Source organism: Primulina eburnea, chromosome 4, assembly GCF_022965805.1.
Source record: "Primulina eburnea isolate SZY01 chromosome 4, ASM2296580v1, whole genome shotgun sequence".
NCBI classification, from domain to species: domain Eukaryota; kingdom Viridiplantae; phylum Streptophyta; class Magnoliopsida; order Lamiales; family Gesneriaceae; genus Primulina; species Primulina eburnea.
Window position 1 is genome coordinate 37,728,278 of NC_133104.1, and position 24,019 is coordinate 37,752,296.

At 36.6% G+C, this 24,019-nt stretch overlaps 2 protein-coding genes and 1 long non-coding RNA gene across 11 annotated transcripts; 1 reads left to right on the forward strand and 2 right to left on the reverse strand.

Moving 5' to 3' along the window:
- Window positions 1-7: 7 nt before the first annotated feature.
- On the forward strand, window positions 8-3,964 carry LOC140831099 (glutamate receptor 2.8-like). The gene is made up of 5 exons (XM_073194874.1): window positions 8-353; window positions 747-2,086; window positions 2,237-2,549; window positions 2,697-3,103; window positions 3,216-3,964. The coding sequence occupies exons 1-5, from the start codon at window positions 80-82 to the stop codon at window positions 3,885-3,887; spliced, it is 3,006 nt and encodes a 1,001-aa protein (XP_073050975.1). The 5' UTR covers window positions 8-79; the 3' UTR covers window positions 3,888-3,964.
- On the reverse strand, window positions 263-4,311 carry LOC140831100 (uncharacterized). Of its 9 annotated transcripts, none has more exons than XR_012117782.1 (7): window positions 3,958-4,094; window positions 2,678-2,812; window positions 2,214-2,558; window positions 1,071-1,192; window positions 710-993; window positions 485-583; window positions 263-393 (listed from the first exon to the last, which is right to left on the reverse strand). It is a non-coding gene; the product is annotated as an uncharacterized lncRNA (long non-coding RNA). The 9 variants fall into 9 exon arrangements; XR_012117783.1 differs by having other exon boundaries at window positions 286-411; XR_012117789.1 differs by lacking the exon at window positions 263-393 and adding an exon at window positions 4,194-4,311 and having other exon boundaries at window positions 436-583; window positions 3,958-4,024.
- A 5,237-nt stretch (window positions 4,312-9,548) lies between these two features.
- LOC140829846 (fasciclin-like arabinogalactan protein 3) lies at window positions 9,549-10,736 on the reverse strand. Its single transcript, XM_073193128.1, has 2 exons — window positions 10,357-10,736; window positions 9,549-10,120 (listed from the first exon to the last, which is right to left on the reverse strand). Exons 1-2 carry the CDS (start codon window positions 10,684-10,686, stop codon window positions 9,614-9,616), a joined length of 837 nt encoding a protein of 278 aa, XP_073049229.1. The 5' UTR covers window positions 10,687-10,736; the 3' UTR covers window positions 9,549-9,613.
- Window positions 10,737-24,019: the final 13,283 nt, after the last annotated feature.

A 24,019-nucleotide genomic window follows, 5' to 3' on the forward strand; every position in this document is an offset into this window, starting at 1 on the left:
ATTAATATAATATAATTTAAATAATCCCCACCTATATAAACTACATCGATCCCTCTGAAAAGGTTCGGATATTAATAAAATGAAGCCAAAAACTTGTATGCAAATTGCCATTTTCCATGCACTATTTTTCTTCGTTGTGTGCATAATTACCAGAATGAACTTGGTAGAGGCCACCCCTATTGCTGTAAGGGTGGGGGTGATACTGGACAAGGGTGATTATGTTGGGGAAATGGGATTGAATTGTATTTCAATGGCACTTTCAGATTTTTATGGTAAAAATGTACATTATAAGACAAGGCTAGTTCTCAACGCTAGGGACTCCAAAGGAAGTGTGGTTGGGGCAGCAGCTGCAGGTACTACGACAGCCGAAAATTCTGCAACTTTCTCTTTTTTCTTTTTAGATGCGAAAATCTACACCAACATTCATAAAAAAAAATGAACTTATTTATATTATACAGAATAGTTTATCAACAATAATGATAACCTTGATGTTTCATTAGCCATCCGTTCTCGGAGTTTGGAGTATTCATGCAAGTCCTACTTTTTCTGCATGTTCTCATCGACTAACAGAATACCTGAAACACTGCATGAAACGATAATCAACCATCAAACAACATTGGTATCCATGTGGTTCGAACTGATTACAGAATTTTGATATTTAAACCATTTAACACACTTGAAAACAGCACAAATTTGTAGCCAACTTTACCTTTGTCTGACCACCCTTCCTTGCACATGAAATCCAGCTCTAGACCTACTGAAGAATGTCGAAGTGCAAGCCATCATAGGCCCCGTGTTCTCAACACAGGCAAACTTCTTGATTGCTCTTGGAGAAAAAGCTCAAGTTCCCATCATTACATTTTCAGCAACGAGCCCTTCTCTTTCATCATTTCGAAGTAAATATTTCTTCCGTGCAAATCTAGATGACTCTTCCCAGGTACAAGCCATTGCTGGAATAATTCAAGCTTTCGGATGGCGAGAAGTCGTGCCCATCTACGAGGACAATGAATTTGGAGAAGGGATTGTACCATATTTGACTGATGCTTTGGAACAGGTAAATGCCCGAGTACCTTACAGAAGTGTTGTTCCATCGGTAGCAACAGACAGTCAGATTCTTACAGAGCTTTATAAGTTGATGGCAATGCAAACAAGAGTTTTTGTTGTCCATATGCGGGCTACTCTAGGTTCCCGCCTGTTCATGAAAGCAGAACAATTAGGAATGATGAGTGAAGACTTTGTATGGATTATAACTGATGGCATGGCAAATGAAATAAATTCAGTAGACCCTTCTGTTATAGAGGTTATGTTTGGAGTAATAGGTGTACAACCTCATACTCCAAATACAAAAGAGCTTAAAAACTTCAAAATACGATACAAGATAAGGCTTCAGCAAAATAATCCAATGGCTCTTAGCCAGGAATTGAACATTTTTGGGTTATGGGCATATGATTCGGCCATAGCATTAGCCATGGCAGCCGAGAAAGCACTACTCACAAATGCTACATTTGATAAAGCGGATATCTCAAGAAATTCTACTGATCTTGAAGCCTTTGGGGTCTCTAATGCGGGACCTAAACTGATTCAAGCTTTATCAGGAACTACATTCAGAGGACTTTCTGGAGAGTTTCGATTAGATGATAGGCAACTCCGATCGCCTCCTTATGAAATAGTAAATGTGGTCAGTCCTGCAGTTCGGGTGGTAGGATATTGGAGGAAAGAATATGGAATTACCAGAAAACTAAACTTCACAGATGCTAACACAAAAAAATATTCCACTTCCAAGTTCAGCTTAGGATCCACTCTGTGGCCAGGTGATAAAACATCTCCATCTAAAGGCTGGGTGATTCCAATAAATGGGAAGAAACTTAAAGTAGGAGTGCCTGTAAAGATGGGTTTCACAGAGTTCGTTCGTGTCAATTGGAATGCTGATAATTCAACAACTGTTGAGGGATACTGCATAGATGTTTTTGATGCAGTAATGGCAGCACTCCCATATGCTGTACCATATGAATATATTCCATTCGCAACACCTGACCACAAGAAGGCTGGTAGTAACAATGATCTGACATATCAAGTATACCTAGGAGTGAGTACCAATCAACACCACTGCTTTCAACTATTTGGGGGTGGGAAGGGGGGAGGGCAGTAAGAGATCAAATTCAAAGCAGTTTGCCGCATGCACTATTTAACATGTAATTGAATATATTGCTAACCTTTTTTTCTGATCAATGAACAGAACTACGATGCTGTTGCTGGAGATGTAACTATTTTAGCAAATAGGTCACAATATGTTGATTTCACACTCCCTTATTTAGTTTCTGGCGTTTCAATGGTTGTACCGATAAAAGAAGATACGAGCAAAAATGCATGGGTATTTGTAAAACCTCTGACTTGGGAACTTTGGTTGACAAGCTTTTGCTCATTTGTTTTTATTGGGTTTTTGATCTGGATTCTGGAACATCGCATAAATGAAGATTTCAGGGGGCCCCCTTGGCATCAAGTTGGCATGATCTTCTGGTTTGCTTTCTCAACCATGGTCTTTTCTCACAGTAAGTCATCTATCATTCGTTAAACAAAAACTTTTAGCTATGCAAACATGGGTAACTGGTTCATTAAGATCATTTAGTTACATGATTTATAACATAAGAGATGATATAATACTTAAGTTTGTACTCACCACTTACATTGTTTTGTAGAGGAGAGGGTGATAAGCAACTTGGCTAGGTTTGTGCTGATCATATGGTTCTTGGTGGTTCTTATACTAACCCAAAGCTATACTGCCAGTCTTGCCTCCATGTTAACAGTTCAAAAGCTGCAGCCGAAGGTCACAGATGTCAACGTGCTTCTTGAAAACAAGGATTATGTAGGATATAATAAAGGATCATTCATATTAGAATATCTGAAACACATGAATTTCAATGATTCTAGAATTGTGGAATTTAACTCTCCAGAAGAAATGGATAGACTTCTCTCCAAAGGAAGTGAAAATGGTGGTATAGCTGCAGCTTTTCATGAGATCCCATACATAAAATTGTTCCTTTCTAAATACTGCTCAAAATACATCATGGTTGATCCCGCGTATAAGGCTGGCGGCTTTGGCTTTGTAAGTGACCCTCCTTCCTTCCCTCTTCATCCTTCTTTCCACTATTGCGATTTATAAAAAGTCTTGCACAAGTCTATCCATTTTCAAAATTTTTCATTTTTGTACTGTGCAGGTCTTCCCAATTGGTTCGCCTCTAGTACATGATGTTTCAAGAGCAATTTTAAATGTCACCGAGAGTGAAAAGATCGTGGAAATTGAGAGAAAGTGGTTTTCAGGAAAGACCAACTGTCCAGACCCTAGCACCTTGAATTCACAAAAAAGTCTCGGGCTCAGAAGTTTTTGGGGGCTCTTTTTAATTGTAGGAATAATTGAAATATTAGTCTTTATGATCTATGTGGTCATGTTCCTTCGTGAACATTGGCATGTCGTAGAATGGTCTGATCCTGAATCGACAATATGGAAAAAGATGGCTGAGTTACTTCGAAGGTTCGACAACAAAGATCTCTCTTCTCATACGTTCAAGAACTCTAGACTTACAGAGAAAGACAATAAATGTAGGGACGACTCAATGGGCACGGCAATGTATTCATCACCTCAAAATCATCATTTAAGTCCATCAGATTTCGTATTGGCTTCTTTGCCTACTAATGACCCACCAAGTCCAATTTTCTCAAGTCCAAGAGGGCAGACCACAAATTTTCAAGGAGATCAGGGGAATTCAGTGGATAATCCAATAGCAAATAAACAAGGAGAAGCATCTAAGACAAGAAGTCCCGAAATTGAGCTAGCTAATCAAAATGATAATGATCAAATAATCTCAACCTCAGCACAGGCAGTTAACTAACTGAGCTAGACATATTGTAGCTTACTCTATCGGTGACATTTTGTACTCAACTGTGGGGTTGGTACTGTACCTTCTTGCTCTAATTCTTCTATAAAATCCTCCCTGAACTTGGTAGTCACTTCATCCATATTTCTCAGCTGGAAATGTTGCAAAGATCGAAGATGACATCAGTTATCATATGAGCAAATCAGCAAGGAAATCAGCCAAGCCAGCAAATGTAGAGCATGGCACAAAGTGTCACAGAAAATGGAAAATGGGAAATGTAACAGAGTTAGTGGGAAGGAGCAAAAGGAAGTTAAAACCCACGTGGGTGGAGGGAGTTTGTCAATTGTCACTGATGGAGGCACGAAATTTAATTTCTTTCAGAAAATTTATTTTCCAACTCATCGCTCTCCATTGCTGTTTTTCTTCGTCATATGTTGGCATTCGGAGACATGTGAATCAGCGGGAGTCAATTATATTGTATGAAGGAAAAAACATGAAAGCATTTCAACAAACAGGTAACGGGCATTAAGAGCAATTATAAAAACAGATCAAATAAACGATTGCTGATATACTTTCGACCAGCCTCCTTCATGAACTGGCCGATCACTACTATGGGGCGGAGGAGGATAGAAAAATCGGATATCTTAATCAATTTTCCAACCACTCGGGATATTTACCTCGACATAAATGCAAAAATATTCAGAAATTTTAGTGGGATTTCATTTCTGCAAAATGCAAAAATTCTACTAAAAAAAGCGAATTGTATTCCAACAATTCTACCCATTTCATACATTTTATTCCAAACTAGCTATCACGATATATATCACTCAAAAATGGTTCATTGCCGAGTAGTACTCTCTCCACTCGTTAATCCGACACCGAGTATAAAAAGTTGACAGCTGAATATTATATGTCCCAAAAGCAATATAGTCAAGCCTGTCGTGTCTTTTTTCCTCCATGTTGGGGTAAAATAATTTACGACTTGCCAACGTCAACTCGAATCTTATGAATCTATTTATTATAACTCATACTCACCAATTTGCATGGTTCTTTTCCGAGACCTGAACTGACCCGAGTCACAGTGTTTTACAAGATTATCTCTAAAATTTTGGTTGAGAGATTGAGGCAAGTTATTGGCAGCCTTGTTGATGATGCACAAGCTGCTTTCATTATTGATAATATTCATCTTGCGCAGGAACTTCTGAGGAAATATTCTCGTAAGCGAGGAGCTCCGCGATGTACCTTGAAGATTGATATTCAAAAAGCTCACGACACTCTCGATTGGGACTTCCTCTATGAGGTACTTTTATACTTGAATTTCCCCAAGAAGTTTATTTGTTGGATTATGGAATGTGTGTCTACAGCTTCATACTCAATTTCAATTAATGGTGGATACTTTGGACATTTCGAAGGTAAGAGGGGGCTTCGTCAAGATAATCCTCTATCTCCTTTTTTGTTCACATTGTGCCTTGAAGTGTTGTCCAAGTCACTTAAATGCATGTCAAGATCTCAAAGGTTTGGCTTCCACCCAAAGTGTAAGAACTTACATATTACTCATTTGGCTTATGCCGATGATGTTCTACTATTTTCTCGTGGTGATGTACAGAGTGTATCAATGGTTATGAAATGTTTGAATGATTTTGGTGATATGGCGGGGCTCAGAGTAAATTTGCTTACATCCAATATCTTCATGGCTGGTATTGACTCAGACACACAGCATCGTATCCTTCAGCTCACAGGTATGTGTTGTGGTGAACTACCATTCAGGTATCTTGGCATCCCACTTGCGTCTAGAAAGCTTCGCACCTCAGACTATAGCCTACTCATCGAGGCTATTGACAATAAAATTAAATCATGGCCTAGTAAATCTCTGTCGTATGCAGGGAAATTGGAGTTACTTCGTTCGGAGATTCAGGGTGTGGAATGTTTTTGGTTATCTATTCTACCAATCCCGAACAACATTATTAATATGATTAACTCCCTGTGCAGAAAATTTGTATGGCCTACTAAGCACCCACCAATTGCATGGCATCAGGTTTGTCGACCGATAGAAGATGGTGGCTTGGGATTGAAAAACTTGAAGGCTTGGAATAAAGCCTTAATTTGTAAGACACTATGGAACATTGATGCGAAGAAGGATAGCCTTTGGATTAAATGGGTAACACATTTGCACAGTGGATTCGGTGATATATGGAATTGGAACGCGGCTAGAGATGACTCTCCTTTGATTGAGCAAATACTTGGGATTAGAGATATATTGATTATGGAGAATGGGTCTAATGAGAAAGCATCCAGTTGCTTAGATGGATGGTTCCGGGGGGTAGAAGGTTTGAGCCGTGCTTACAGGTTCTTCGCTCAATCGGTGGGACGTTGGCCATGGAAACCTCTCATCTCTAAATCTTTCGTAATCCCCAAGCACAGGTTTGCCCTTTGGTTATTTGCTCATCAAAAATTTCTGACTCGTGATAGACAGTGTTATGTGGCTGACAAATCATGTGTGTTGTGTAAAGTGAAAACAGAAACATTTGAGCACTTATTCTTTAATTGCGAATTCTCTAAGCTTGTTTGGGTCAAAATTCGAGGATGGCTTGACATGAAAAAGATAATGGCGAATTCTTCGTCTGTTTTGAAAGCATTTAGAACTGTCTACCGAGGTAAGTCGACTATTAACAAGCTCAGGTGTGCTGCACTAGCTGCCACGGTTCACGCTATCTGGAACACAAGAAATAGGGTGATGTTCGAAGCTGAGAAAATAGATATGGACGCTGTTGTGAAGAAGATCCAAATCATTTGCCTGAGATCACTTCCTTGTGATGTTATGATGCTAGATGTAATGTAATAGGATGATATCATTGTGTATTTTCTAGCTTGCTTCATGTTTGTAGTGTGGTACGATGATTGTATCTAAGTTTTCGTATTAGTCCTAGGTATGCCCAGTATAATTGTACCAATACTATTTTTTTTTACCTCATTTAATGGAATTTAATTTTCATTAAAAAAAAAAAGAACCCAACGTTAGAAGGAGGTCGGGAGAGTTTCTCGACAAAATCTCTCCGACACTCGAATCAGAGACGTAAAATATGAAAAGTATAGTTAAGTCATATCCAGGGACGGAGCGCTGGGGTGGGCTCCAGCCCTGGATCAAAAAAAAATTAATAGGAGTAATTATAGTATATATATAATTTTGGTCTACATTAAAGTTTTATACAGTCTATAAAATAATTATATTTACTAACTTAGCCCACTAAAATTATTTTCAACTCATTTAATCATAAGAGAAATTACTCTATCAACAACTGTACTTTTGTAAGCAAGGGTCTCGAGTTGAAAAAAGTTGTTTGTGTAAGGATTTGAAAGGATTTTTTGGTAAGAGATTTGAAAAACGGGAGAGGGTCTTGATTGAGTTTGCACGAAGAGAAATGATTTTTTTTTGCTACTTAATTAGTTTATTCCATTTATTATGCAGAAAGATTCAAACTATGGCTTGGTTGATTTTGTAGTTATTTTTCAGCTTATGTAGTGATGACGTCATAGAAGATTAGATTTTTGGTATGTATAGAGCTTGAGATTAACTTCCATATGATGTATATTTTTAGTGGATTTTCTGTTTTTCCGCCCAACGCGAGTTTCGAATAGAAAATTTCACCCGGGTTGTTTATCGAGTCATTCAGCCCTAGGTCAAAAATTTTTCTGGCTACGTCCCTGCTCATATCTGAAAATGAGAGTAACCACTGGCAAATGATTCTTCAAACCTAATATTTATTAGAGAACAATACGCTGACCATATTTGGTAGGGGACCACATGCGTATAACTCATGCGTCGGCGAGACAACACCTAGAACCTCTCTTGATAGGGATGGGACTTCACTCTTTTTAATTTCATTGGTCATCTATTTCATACTTCTAACTCCTGGGCACATCCACAACTCTTACAGCACATCCTCGGCTTCTTAGCTCATCTCTAGCTCCTTAGCATATCACCAACTTCAGCTCATCTCTAGCTGTTTAGTACATCCTCAGTTGTTTTACGACTGTAGTTTGATCATAGACTAATTTGATGATTGAAGAAAGAGGAAGATGCATTCATAGAAATTTACAAGAAATGTTATATCCACTTAAAAATTGGAATAATTAAAGTCGACGTTAAATACACAAAGATAAATCAGATATAACACCCTATGATTTGCTCAAGGAAAGTTTTGAATGCCAAAACTAAAATTTTTAAACTCTCATTGTGTCTTGGGTGCGAGAAAACAGTACTCCAACCATGATATCATAGCCAGTTTATTTTCTACGCTTTGGTTGCGAGAAGTGTACCCTCGACACATCGGCACTGTCTCATTGTCGATCGGAGTTATAACGAGTTCACAATTATTTATTTAATAAATTTAGAATCTTCTAATTAAATAATAATATTAATTGTGATGACTACTAAGTGTAAAATTCTCATAAAACATTATAAAATAGTCTAGAATAGATTATTAATTAATTGAGTAAGTAAATAAAAGTTATATATATCATATATATTTGGATACACAGATAAATATATATTCAAGAGTAGAAAATACATATATGAGAGATTTTGAATAATGTAACTATTGTATCATGATTCAAGTAGGATTTCTGATTATATCAAAAATTAAAACTTATAAATATTTCATTAAAGTTTATATAAAATAACATAACTTTTACATAAAATTTTGTCTTTTCTATCTCTCCTCACAAGGAAAATGATCAGTCACCCCTATATTTTTGGAGAAAATAGTTCGGCCACCATCCTTCCACAGCGTCGCCGTCCGATCAGGGGCAGAGGTACAACTTGCTGTACCCGGGCTTTAGCCCAGGTGGTCCAAATTTTTTTACAAAAATTTATATGTAAATTTTTGTATAATTTTAAATAAATTTGATATTAGCCCGGGTAGATCAATTTAAAATATTAAAGGATGTTAGAGTTTAAAATTCTAGCCCGGGTAGTGCCAGATTCCTGGCTCCGCCCCTCTAGATTTCTGAAATTCCAGCGATCCGATCTCAACACAAACTTCGTTTATATCTCTAGTGTAATCTATACGAGGTACAAAGTTTCTGATCGTTGACTTAATTTTAATCGAAGGAAAAAGATCTGTTTGTATGGATTTATAAGAAGAGCTACATCCGCTTAAAACCCAGAATAATTGGAGCATGTGTTATATACACAAAGGTAAATAAGATCTAAACACCTTATGAATGGTTTAAATCATATGACGTCAAACGAACGTTTTAAACGTGAAAACTAAAATTTTTAAACTTTTGTTGTGCTTTGTGTGAAAAAAAACGATAATCCAATAGAAAAATCCTCTGTCTCCATTATGTATACTAGTTGCTAATTCACATATGCATCGGATAACATACCTTGCTCAGAGATGGAGTAAAACTACACATATTTAAGATAAAAGATGGTCTATATATATATATATATATATATATATATATATATATATATATATAATTTTTATAAAAGCTATGCAAAATAAAATCATTAAATATATATACTCATGCGTGTAATATGGTAACGATATAATAAAAAATGACTAAAGTAAGTTCACGCAAAACTAAGTATAAAATTGATAATCGCTTGTAATTAGAACTCTAAATGACAATTTTAAAAAAAAAAATCTATTTGAATTTTCTCAATGGTATATTCAAAACAAATATCCCACAAAATTCTCATTAAATTATCGATCCTTAACAACCAATACTTTAATTTAATGAATTACAAGTAATGAAGCCAACGCCACCACGAACCCAAGAGACATGCCGGAAATCACATGTTTCACCGCTGCGCTTTTGGGTTTGGGTTGATCATTGGCATCAGCAGATGGGCCGTCAGCCACCGGAGCATCGGCAGGTGCGTCAGCCGCAGGAGCATTAGCAGGAGCGTCGGAAGCCACAGGACCGTCAGCTTCAGCGGGAGCATCAGCCACCTCTTCCTCGGGGCTTTCAGCAACAGCAGGAGGAGGCACTTTATTGGCTGGAGCAGCAGCAGCTTTCGGGGGCGGTGCTGAAACTGGCTTGTAGGAGCCGTCGATTCCTGGTGCGAAAATGGGTTTAGAAATGCTGAGAATGGAGATATTGTATGGCTGAGAAGCGACGGAGCCCAACACTTTGATGTCGTGTGGGGCGCCTTTCATGGCTGAGCCAAAGACGATGCTCCCGTCCGCCTTGTGAATAACGTCGAGGAACCCTTGCATGTCATCGGCAACACCGGTGGACTAGAGACAGCAACAAAAGTTATGATTTTCGGGTTATTCCAAGCTAAATTAAACTTAGATATATAAAATGAAACCATCTTTAATTGCATGTCAATACATGCGGTCCCATAATATCTCAATGCACGTCGGGTGGGGAGGGTCTAATCATTTTTCATGAACCTCAAATACATTATTTAATATCCATCTTTAGATCATTGGAGTTTAACTGTTTAACAATTAAAACTAAAAATATGGACCTGATAAAGTGTGGTGAGAATTGTCTTTGTATCCCGAAGCTTGTTGAGTTTCAAGATATCGTAATAATCCAACACAATGTGGGTACTGAGAAGACGCTTCTGAACATCCTCGGGCTTGCCTGCGAGTTCTGCAATGTGGTCGTTGGTGAGGGCAAGCACGGTGATGGCCGCACGGCTGTTTATATCTGCGAAGAGACCGGTCTTGGTGAGGAGGCCATTAAAGTCGCTGAAATCGGGGTATTGGTCGAGGATTCGGGTGACATTGAAGGCGGAGGTGGCGGTCGAGAGGAGGAGCACGGCCGAGATGGCGAGGAATGTGGAGGGGCTCATTTTTGCTGGAAAAGGTAAGCAAGAAAACGAGCCTCCGCTGATATTGGAATACTTTGGGGATTGTGTGTGTGTATATATACAACACTGGAAGGATTATGATTGTGAGGAATGGGGAGGAGAGGGAACGTCTCTCATCCGCAGAGTTTGGATGGATTTAATGCATTAACATTTTCTACCATTTTGTATGTATTTTATTTTTATACTTATATATACTAGAACGATGAACGTGAGTTGTACGTGTGATAGTAATGAAATCAAATTATTTTTAGATAGTGAAATCGAAATTATATATAACTAATTATATTATGTGATATGTCAAATTCAGGGGAAAAAAAGAGAAAGTAGTTGCATAAAAAGTGAAACGAGTACTTAAAAAAAGTGAAACGAGTATTGATAACACATGCAATGAGAAATGTCTAAATGTTTCCCTTATTTGTTCGTCATAGTAGCACTTTTTTTGTTGCATGCAATCCGTCTCTTAATTCGTTTTGTATACTCCTCAATTAGAAGCTCATCATCCTTTATTTCAATAATAGTGTCGTATGTTTCACTTCGGCTAGGAATGTATCTCTTCGAAGATGTGGAAGGTAGCTAGCTTTGATCCTTTCTTTGCTTACATTATTTAGCTTTCCTAATGATATCTATTTTTTGTTTAGATATTGTTGGAGTGAAGCATGCATATTTTCGAACGCTTTCAACAATTATTGAAACCATGTTTTCACTGTTTGTGACGGTCCTACCCAATTTTAACTGAAATATATGGCCTTCTTTCTTGTGGCTTATCATCGATGTCTATAGGGGTGGTATACCGTATTGTACCATATCGATAATTATGGTATAAACAAATTTTATACTGATACTATACAAAAAATGTACGTATAACTATCATACCGAAATTATATGGTATACCGAGATTTCAATACTGTATCGACATATACTGTTTTATACACAAAAAAACCTTACATTTCTTAATTTTTTAATTTATTGTTTTAAAATATTATATATTTTAAAAAATTTATATATTATTTTGATATTCCGATACACATCGAAATTTTCAAATTTCATATCGTTATCATACCTAAAAATTCGATATTTTTTCTCACCTTATATGTCCTACACCATATGTGAGATATACATTGAGTAGTAAAATATTAATCTTAATTTATATGTATTTTTGCCTATGATTGCTGATTTTGATGTACTCTTCAACAGGACTGCCAAAGAAAAATGTGACAATTTCCCCAAACATAATCACTACTCTTGCGATTCCAGTTCCATCTTCAATCAACACAGTAAGTTTATATTTGAGAGGATATGTCATAGGCGCATCATTATACGTTTTTTTAGGATATATTTAACAAAGATTGAAAGTAGAGTTACTTAAAATCTTGAAACTATTTAAATGGTATATTTGTATAGTCAAGGCAAGACATTCCACTGGTTGTTTTTATGGATAATTTGTACCAATGGTTGCACGCATCATAAAACAAAGAAGAATTTTTTTCGATCTTCTTTATTGTCTCCCAAACATAATAGTAGTTCTAAAAAAGAGAGCGTATTCAGTTATTTTGTTCATGTCTCTTTCTATGCTCTTTAATGGTTTCATGTAGAATATTTCGAAAGCACAAAGTTGCAACAGGTGAACAAGTGTCAGCATAAACGCTGAAGAATTTGTGAAAGTATGTAGAATTTTGGATATAATTTTTGGTGTCTTTACGATATAATTAAATAGCCATCAGATAAACGATGATGTAACTAAACTAAAAATGAGATTGACTCTAGTGTGTTTGCATTCTGAGCTTGCAAATAGCTGCAATGAGTGCATGAGCCTCTTTTTTCATCAGTTGGCCTTCATTGAAAGCTAAATCATCCCACAATCTAATATTTATAGTCTCTATCTGTTGAAAACTTAGAAAAAAATCTGAGAATGTTGTAAATGATGGCTAGACATTTGGTGTTCACAAAACTTTTATGAGACTGTCTCATCAATCAATTTTGTGAGACATATCACACGATCGACCTGATTTATGGATAAATATTAATTTTTATATCAAAGTATTATGTTTTCACTCCGGATATGAATATGATCAACTTGTCTCATGGATATAGATCCGTAAAATTATCTCATAAGAGATCTACTCATTGATATTTTTGTCTCCTATGTGTTAGAAAGTAATATAGATGACTTGATTCTTTTGTTTTAAATATAAAAAAAATTACAAGATTTTTCTCTTAAAAAAACAAGTTTTTTTGTGTGTAAATAAATGATATCATATATTATTTGTTGTATATATAATCTACACACAAAAATTGTGCCTATCAATTAGGCATATACTCTTACCGCTAGTTGGGAAGATGTTTGTACCTGTAGCACCTGTCGGTGAAGCATTTTTGTTTTATTCTTTCCAGCTCTCTCATTTTATTTTTTATTCCACTTCTTTTTTAATACATAAATTCTCAAAATAATTCGGGACGAGTACGTGGATATTAACTTTATTCTCAAACTCATTCCGAAAAAGATATTATTGTTATTAATATTAATACTAAAATAATAATATTATTATTTTTAAAAAAATTAATAACAATATTTAAATAATATTGATATTAATATTAATATTAATATTATCATTAATAATAAAAACATAATAATAAGTTCCGGATTTTCGTCGTCCATTAATATTTTTGAAACGAAGATGAGAATTTGATCTCCTATGGTTCAGGTTCGAGATTGAGGATTTATCGAACGCAAAAAAAGCGGGGGCGAGAATAGAATTCGAGGATGGAGATGAGGATGACACATCCGCCCCGCCTCGTTGCTATCCTTACTCATTAGATTGTGTTTGTTAATTCAGCTAAAATAAGTCTATACCTTATTTTTACATAGAAATTTTATAAGATCTGTCTCACATGTCAGCACAAAAATTTTATGAGATCGTCTTACATACTAATTTTGTGAGATATATCTCTAATCCGATTCGACCAGTGAAAAGTATTAATTTTCATTTCAAATATAGATTTGGTCAATTCGTCTCACAGATTATCTCACAAGAGACCTACTCTATTAGAATTTTAAATTTTAATTTCATTATACTGACCAAAAAAATTTAGGCCTCTCAAATTCTATAATCCAACCATCATACGTAGAGATGCAAATGAAGCAAGCCGTTTGTGAGCTATTCGAAACTCGTCTCGATAAAAAGCTCGTTTGAGTTCGTTTTTTTATCATATCAAGCCAAGCTCGAATTCGAACTCAAAAATTTAATTTTGCAAACATGTTTGATAATAGGCTTGCGAGCTCTAGCTCGGCTGGTTTAGGTGGCTCGTAAGTTCGAGTTCGACTCGTTTAGGTGGCTCGTAAGCTCGAACTTGACTCATTTGTTAAGTTAACAAATAAAAATATTAGTATTAATGTCAATAGATAAATTGAACACAAAACATAGTTGAAAAAAAAGATGATTTTTTTTTTTATCTTAGTTCCATATCATTATACTAAAATATTCTTTAAAACATAACAAATTAACAGAAATACACCTACTTATTATTTTTCCCCAAAAAATTTGCATCACCAAGTCATATACACGTTGAGTAATTTTACAAGTTATTATCCTAAAATATTATATCAAATTAAATATAATGAATTTATATTTATTAAAAAATTAAATTTATTTGGACACAGCGAATGTATTATTAAAGGAGTGAAGTTATTCTAATGTTATTTATATGGAGATATCAGTCTATGACGAATATTTGTTATCTGGATGCTATATGTATTATTTTGGGATGTTCAGTATAAATATAATGAGTTTATGTATTTGTAGTTGTTATTATTGTCGTTTTGGTATTTTATGAATGAATTTATATTTTTATGCCTGATCTAAAATTATTTCATAGATAGATTTAATTTTTAACAAGCTCGCTCGAATCAAGCTCAAACTTGAGCTCAATTCTATGCTTTATGTGGGGCTCTTAACTCCTAATCGTTATTACAATGCAATCTGATTAGGGTTTAATTAATCACAGCGAAAAACGGGTTTAAAATTTCTTTACAATGAGCCCAAAATATCTCTTCTGATATTTAAATACTAAAAATAGTATTTAATCTCACGTCATAATCATGCCCACACGTAATCACAACCAATCACATACAAACATCTCATATCCTCGGGACATGCCCCGGTATATAGATACATATATATATACATATATATATACTGGGAACAAGACATAAACATAAAACCTCAGCCCAAGCTGTGGCTCCCTCCAGAAGTATCCTCTCTGGTCTCCTGATGTCCTGGAGTACCTGCCATTGTCCACACACAAAGACAACAACAGCCCCCCTTGGGGGTGAGCAAAGCTCCGTATGGAACAACCAATCATATATACCACAGATATCTAAACGATGATATATGGTATGCAATGCATGTATGCCGTGGAGGTATCAGGTCAAATGCCCATCTACTGAGCACATGTCAGAATCAATCGAATCGCTATCAAATCAAATCAATGCTCGAGCTGGCACACCGGCCGATATGGGAATACACATATGACAACGTCGACGAAGCGTCGTCAATCCCACATCTCATATCCAATCATATGGGGCCACAATTGTCTATGCTTTACGGGTCATATAATACCGGCATAGCGATTGTGTTCACAAACCCCGGAATCCAATCAAATCATATCAGGGTATCCAAGGATCATAGCTCAACGTGCATGTCATGTATCGATGTATGCATAAAATGATGTGTGTTAACAAAACATTTATTTTATACATCGATACTCCAATCTCAATGTCATGTATGCCACATCAAATCATCAAATAGGCACATAGACACGTATTCCAACCCAATCCAATCAAATCAATCCAATCATATATCATATAATACAGATACCTGTCGTATGTTACCCGGTCGCAACATACCTCAATTCTTTGTTCCAGTCGATGTAGCTTGAAGATATCAGTATAATATTTTATCTACATCAATAACATATTCATTCCAATCAATTACATACTCCAAAATCATTAATATGAGTTTCAAATATCATTTGAAACTTCAAAAATTCATATCAAATCATAATCATATCATAATTCAATTCCGACTTCGAATACGAGTTTATTGTCGGTTATTCTACCGCATATATAACCGACACATAATTCTTCAATCTCAATCCAACAATTAAAATTCTCTAATTATAATAAATTGAGAATAATTCAAAATAACATCACTGTAATCATCTCTTCCTCGTTAAAATCATACAATATTCAACAATCTTCAGTTTCTGTATGATTTAACAATTTATCGGATTTATTCCAAAAATCGACGAATTTCAAACATCATCAAAACTATAAAATTTATACCTCAAATCGAAGACCTCGTGTCAACAATCCCAGAACTGAAGTCGGTTCGTCGATTGGATAAACCGATAAGTCGCACGATCGAAAAGAAAAATTGAAATCACTCTCCTCACCTCTCTCTCTCTCTGTCGAAAGCTACTGAGTTGGTGGAATTGAGATTTCCATTCCACCGCCTCAAGTTTTAAATTTTCTTTTTATTTTTATTTTTTTAATATTATATTATATTATATTAATAACATTTTAACTTCGGTATATCCCTTCGAATCAGTCAAACAATCAAATTTTCCAAAACTCAAAACATGAAACTTCTTTATCTTTGAGTTTTCTACGTCATATCCAAATCTCAAATCATTTGGGCTTCATATGAAAAAGATATGTCACTCATTACCATTTTGTCCTTAAAATTAATTCATTATTTTTCAACTTATCTACGAAAATGCCATCAAAATAAATTGAATATTTTTCAACTTATTTACCAAAATGTCATCAAAGCTATTTTAGTCTCGGGGTCTCACATTTCTCCCCCTCTTAAAAGATTTCGTCCTCGAAATCTCAAACATCTCTATATACATAACATTGGTAAACATACATATATATGTCACCAGTTATAGTACATATCAAAACTAAAATCAGAATAGGGATCCGAATACATAGAGTACAATGGAACAGATGGATCAATATCAAATAAATGCGGATATGATTCTCGCATTTTGCTTTCCAACTCCCATGTCGATTCTTCAACAACATGCCGTGTCCATTGCACTCGAACTAGCGGAATCGATTTGTTTCTCAATATCTTGTCCTTTCGATCCATAATGCGAACAGGTTGTTCAATATAGGAAAGAGAAGGATCTAGTTCAATCTCATCAGGTGCAAGTATATGTGATGGATCCGGTTCATATTTCCTCAACATGGAAACATGAAACACATCGTGAATGGCAGATAAAGCTGGTGGCAATGCCAATCGATACGCAAGATCACCAACTCGATCCAGAATCTCGTATGGACCAACATAACGAGGAGATAACTTCCCTCGCATGCCGAATCGAACAGTGCCTCTAAAGGGAGATATCTTCAAAAACACTCTGTCACCTTTCTGGAATTCCAAGGGTCGTCTTTGTTTATTCGCATAACTCGTTTGATGATCCTGAGCAGCTTTCATCCGCTGCCGAATCAACTGAACCTTATCGTTCATTTCCTGTATCATTTCAGGTCCAGTCAATTGTTTCTCACCAATCTCATCCCAGAATAACGGTGATCTACATCGTCTCCCATATAAAGCTTCAAACGGTGCCATACCGATACTCGTCTGAAAGCTATTATTATAAGAAAATTCAACCAATGGTAAGGAATCTTGCCATCCCATTCTGAAGTCCATCACCACAGCACGCAACATATCTTCTAACGTTTGAATCGTACGCTCGGTTTGGCCATCAGTTTGAGGATGATAAGCAGTACTCATAGTCAAACGCGTACCCATCGCTTCCTGAAAACTACCCCAGAATTTAGAAGCAAATCTGGGATCACGATCAGATACAATGGAGACTGGCACACCGTGCAGTCTCACAACATTCTCAATGTATAAACGGGCCATTCTCTTATAAGAATAAGTCCGTTCATACGGAATAAAATGTGCAGATTTCGAAAGCCGATCAATAATCACCCAAATAGCATCACAGCCCTTGGGCGAACGAGATAAATGAGTCACAAAATCCATAGCAATATGCTCCCAATTCCATTTCGGGATTTCAAGACTATGGAGCAATCCTCCCGGTTTCATTCTCTCGGCTTTCACTTGCTGGCAGACAAGACATTTTGAAATAAACTCAGCAATGTCCTTCTTCATACGTCTCCACCAGAATTGAGGTCTCAGTGTCAAATACATCTTTCGACCTCCAGGGTGAATACTGTATTTGCTACAATGTGCTTCTCGAAGAAGGGCCAATTTCAAATCAGAGTCGTCAGGAACTACCAGCTGACCATTAAGTCGTAAAGAACCATCAGAAGAAATCTGAAATCCAGACTGATGTCCTGCAGATACAAGTTCTTTCGACTTTTGAATCTGAGCATCGCTTCGTTGGGCCTTTCGAATCTTCGATATCAAATTCGGCTCAATTTGCAATGCTGAGACAGTGACAGAATTCCAATTCGAGTGAAAAGTCCAACCAGAAGTACAAATATCCTCATGTACCTTGGCGACATTGACAGAAGCTAGAACAGAATCATGAACTTTACGGCTCAGGGCATCCGCAGTAACATTCACCGATCCAGGGTGATATTGAATCTCACAATCAAAATCCTTCAGGAGATCCATCCACCTGCGTTGCCTCATATTCAAATCAGATTGAGAAAAGAGATACTTCAGACTCTTATGGTCCGAATAGATAACAAACTTTTCTCCGTACAAATAATGGCGCCAAATCTTCAAAGAAAACACAATGGCAGCCAATTCGAGATCATGAACAGGATAACGAGTTTCATGAGATTTCAATTGACGAGATGCATAAGCAACCACTTTGCCATGTTGCATCAGAACACAGCCCAAACCTTTACCAGACGCATCTGTACACACCACAAATCCTCCGGTACCTGAAGGAATAGTAAGCACAGGTGTTGTGGTCAATCTCGTCTTCAATTCAAGAAAACTAGCTTCACATTCATCTGACCAAATGAATCGCTGATTCTTCTGTGTTAGTTGAATAATAGGTTTAGCTATCTTCGAAAATCCTTCAATAAAGCGACGATAATATCCAGCCAAACCCATGAAGCTACGGACCTCAGGAACAGTTGTAGGTCTTGGCCAATTCAATACAGCTTCGACCTTCGCAGGATCAACAGATATGCCATGTCTCGAAATGACGTGGCCCAGAAATACCACTTTGTCCATCCATAATTCACATTTGGACAACTTGGCATACAAATGACTAGTACGAAGAGTCTGAAGTACCAGTCTCAGATGTTCAGCATGCTCCTTTTTCGATTTCGAGTACACAAGAATATCATCAATGAAAACAATAACGAATCGGTCTAGATAATCTCGAAAGACCCGATTCATTAAATCCATAAAGATAGCAGGAGCATTCGTGAGACCAAAAGGCATAACCAAGAATTCATAGTGGTCATACCTCGTACGAAAATCAGTCTTGGGTACATCTTCGTCTCGAACTCGTACTTGATGATACCCAGAACGAAGATCAATCTTCGAGTATACAGAAGTACCTTGAAGCTGATCAAACAAGTCATCAATACGAGGAAGTGGGTACTTGTTTTTCACAATAACCCGATTCAGTTGCCTATAGTCGATACACATTCGCATCGTACCATCTTTCTTTCGAACAAATAAAACTGGAGCTCCCCAAGGTGATACACTCGGTCGAATATATCCCTTATCGAGAAGATCCTGTAATTGTTCTTTCAATTCTTTCAATTCCAATGGTGCCATGCGATAGGGAGCTTTAGAAATAGGCGCAGTCCCCGGCACAAGATCAATACTAAACTCAACTTCTCGATGAGGAGGAAAATCAGGAATCTCATCGGGAAATACATCCGGGAATTCTTTCACAACTGGAATCTCAGACAAAGAAGACTCCTTCTTCGAAATATCAATAGCGTAGACAAGATAACCCTCATCTCCGCTAGTCAACAATCGAGACATTTCCAAGGAAGATACCAATGGAATATTGGCTAGGGAACTCTTGCCATAAAAATTCCACTTGGGTCCATCAATCGGTCGAAATCGAACCACTCCGTGACAACAATCAACGGTAGCTCGATTTGTCGTCAAGATATCAATGCCAACAATACAATCAAAGTCGTGCATAGGGAGGACAATCAAATTCAGAAATACCACATTATCCTCGTATATCAATACACAATTATTCACAACTTTTTCAGATAAAATAATCTTCCCTGCTGGCGTGGCTATTGACAAAGTATCATACAACGGGGTACACTCAATATCGTGAGATGCAACAAATGCATGAGATATGAATGAATGAGATGCTCCTGTATAAAATAAAACACGTGCAGGATAATCGCAAAGCGTGCAAATACCTGCAATCACGCCACCAGGAGCTTCTCTCGCCTGATCCTCAGTCATGGCATACACTCTCACTTGAGGAGGAACTTGGGCACTCTGACCACCCGGTCCTCGATATCGTGGGACATTCAACTGCTGAAAAGATGGAACAGGAACAGCAGGTCTCATCATACCAGGGCCACCTCTAAATCTTGGCTGGGGTTGAGCAGAAGTCGTACCCCTGTTCGGACATACTCGAGAGAAATGGCCTTCCTGCCCACATTGATAACAAGTACCAAACATACCTCGACACTGCTCGATAGTATGTTTGCCTCCACAATGACTACAGTAGGGAGCAATCACAGGACTCCCTCTCTGTGATCCACTAGAACTCGAAGAAGACGAAGAAGCAGAGCCAGTCTTCTTAAACTTCTTACCTCTCGGCCTCAAGGTAGGCTGCTGAGCTGACACCGGTGGTGGAGGAGTATACTGTGGACCTCCCCGCCTAAGTCCAGCCTCGGCTGCCTTGGCTCGTTCAACTGCCTCTGCGTAGCTGGTAGGCAATCCAGAAACAACATATGTATATAAAACAGGATGTAAACCATTTACAAACCTGTTATATTTTTCCCTCGCATTTCCAGCTACGTGAGGTGCATACTTCAGTAATGTAGAAAATTTAGAAGCATACTCTGCAACAGTCATCGTTCCCTGCTGCAGATTATTAAACTCATTCTCCTGAGCAGTATAATAAGAAGGAGGGGAATACTGCTCCAAAAACTGGGCCTTAAAGACATCCCATGTGACTTCAGTCCCAGCCTCTTTCAGTCCAATCTCAGCGGCTTCCCACCAAGATTTAGCTCGGTCCTTCAACTGATACAAAGCAAGTTTCAGTCTCCGAGCCTTGGAATACTCAACAATATTAAACAAGTGCTCGATGTCCTTCAACCAGGCCTCAGCTCGTTCAGCACTCTCAGTGCCAAAGAACCTTGGTGGTTTCAGATCCTGGAATCGAGCCATCACAACATCCATGGACAATCCTTCAAATTGCCCAACAATCCTCTCAGTACTGCTACTCGCAGTTTCATTTGTGTGATCCATCTACAAATCAAAAGATGAATATCACAATGTCATATCAATTTCATAATCTCATCACCTCATATCATCAATCTCATCAGATACTTACTCAAATCAAATCACATAAGAGCAAGTAATACAAATAAGTCAAACACATACGCACAATTCATTTGTGCCTATTCAAGTGTACACAAGACTCAATAGAGCATTCCCAGCTATGCTCTGATACCACTCAGTGTGGGGCCCTTAACTCCTAATCGTTATTACAATGCAATCTGATTAGGGTTTAATTAATCACAGCGGAAAACGGGTTTAAAATTTCTTTACAATGAGCCCAAAATATCTCTTCTGATATTTAAATACTAAAAATAGTATTTAATCTCACGTCATAATCATGCCCACACGTAATCACAACCAATCACATACAAACATCTCATATCCTCGGGACATGCCCCGGTATATAGATACATATATATATACATATATATATACTGGGAACAAGACATAAACATAAAACCTCAGCCCAAGCTGTGGCTCCCTCCAGAAGTATCCTCTCTGGTCTCCTGATGTCCTGGAGTTCCTGCCATTGTCCACACACAAAGACAACAACAGCCCCCCTTGGGGGTGAGCAAAGCTCCGTATGGAACAACCAATCATATATACCACAGATATCTAAACGATGATATATGGTATGCAATGCATGTATGTCGTGGAGGTATCAGGTCAAATGCCCATCCACTGAGCACATGTCAGAATCAATCGAATCGCTATCAAATCAAATCAATGCTCGAGCTGGCACACCGACCGATATGGGAATACACATATGACAACGTCGACGAAGCGTCGTCAATCCCACATCTCATATCCAATCATATGGGGCCACAATTGTCTATGCTTTACGGGTCATATAATACCGGCATAGCGATTGTGTTCACAAACCCCGGAATCCAATCAAATCATATCAGGGTATCCAAGGATCATAGCTCAACGTGCATGTCATGTATCGATGTATGCATAAAATGATGTGTGTTAACAAAACATTTATTTTATACATCGATACTCCAATCTCAATGTCATGTATGCCACATCAAATCATTAAATAGGCACATAGACACGTATTCCAACCCAATCCAATCAAATCAATCCAATCATATATCATATAATACAGATACCTGTCGTATGTTACCCGGTCGCAACATACCTCAATTCTTTGTTCCAGTCGATGTAGCTTGAAGATATCAGTATAATACTTTATCTACATCAATAACATATTCATTCCAATCAATTACATACTCCAAAATCATTAATATGAGTTTCAAATATCATTTGAAACTTCAAAAATTCATATCAAATCATAATCATATCATAATTCAATTCCGACTTCGAATACGAGTTTATTGTCGGTTATTCTACCGCATATATAACCGACACATAATTCTTCAATCTCAATCCAACAATTAAAATTCTCTAATTATAATAAATTGAGAATAATTCAAAATAACATCACTGTAATCATCTCTTCCTCGTTAAAATCATACAATATTCAACAATCTTCAGTTTCTGTATGATTTAACAATTTATCGGATTTATTCCAAAAATCGACGAATTTCAAACATCATCAAAACTATAAAATTTATACCTCAAATCGAAGACCTCGTGTCAACAATCCCAGAACTGAAGTCGGTTCGTCGATTGGATAAACCGATAAGTCGCACGATCGAAAAGAAAAATTGAAATCACTCTCCTCACCTCTCTCTCTCTGTCGAAAGCTACTGAGTTGGTGGAATTGAGATTTCAATTCCACCGCCTCAAGTTTTAAATTTTCTTTTTTTTTTATTTTTTTTTAATATTATATTATATTATATTAATAACATTTTAACTTCGGTATATCCCTTCGAATCAGTCAAACAATCAAATTTTTCAAAACTCAAAACATGAAACTTCTTTATCTTTGAGTTTTCTACGTCATATCCAAATCTCAAATCATTTGGGCTTCATATGAAAAAGATATGTCACTCATTACCATTTTGTCCTTAAAATTAATTCATTATTTTTCAACTTATCTACGAAAATGCCATCAAAATAAATTGAATATTTTTCAACTTATTTACCAAAATGCCATCAAAGCTATTTTAGTCTCGGGTTCTCACACTTTACGAGCTCGAAAATGAGCCGAGCTCAAGCCAGACTTGTTAAACATGATAAACGAGCTATTAATGAATCAAGCTCGAGTCCGACTTGATTAACATGATAAACGAGATTTTAATGAGCCGAACTCGAGCTTTTCTCGAGCTTAGTAAGCTCAATACAAAACCGAGCTCGAGCATGATAATAGAAGCTCGAGCTCCTCAAAAAATCCAAACGAGCCAAGCTCAAACCTAATAATATTTGATTTAGTTTGGATTATTTATATCTCTAAATTAATGAGTTCTATTACATTCACCAAAAAAAAAAATAAGAAAGAAAGAGAAAAATAAATAAATAAATAATAGAATATTTTAAACCGACACTTTTCTTTATCACGTTCACTAATAATACAAATGTAGAACCAATCTACCAAACATAATTCCTTCACTAGACTTGATGGTATTCTCTTTATCTAATTAATTAATTAACTAAATAACTAATAATTAGCCGTTTGTCTTATCATTTGACCCTCCACTAATACGTCAAAATCTGTTAGGGTGCCTTAATTAACTTAGTTCACATGCTAATTAAAAAAATTATTATTTTTTATGTTAAAAATATTATTTTTTAGCGTAAAATGTATATGTTCACCCGTCTCACAAATAGAAATATGTGAAACTATTTCACGAAAAATCTACTCATATATATATATACATATATATATATATATATATATATATATATATTTCGTGAAACAG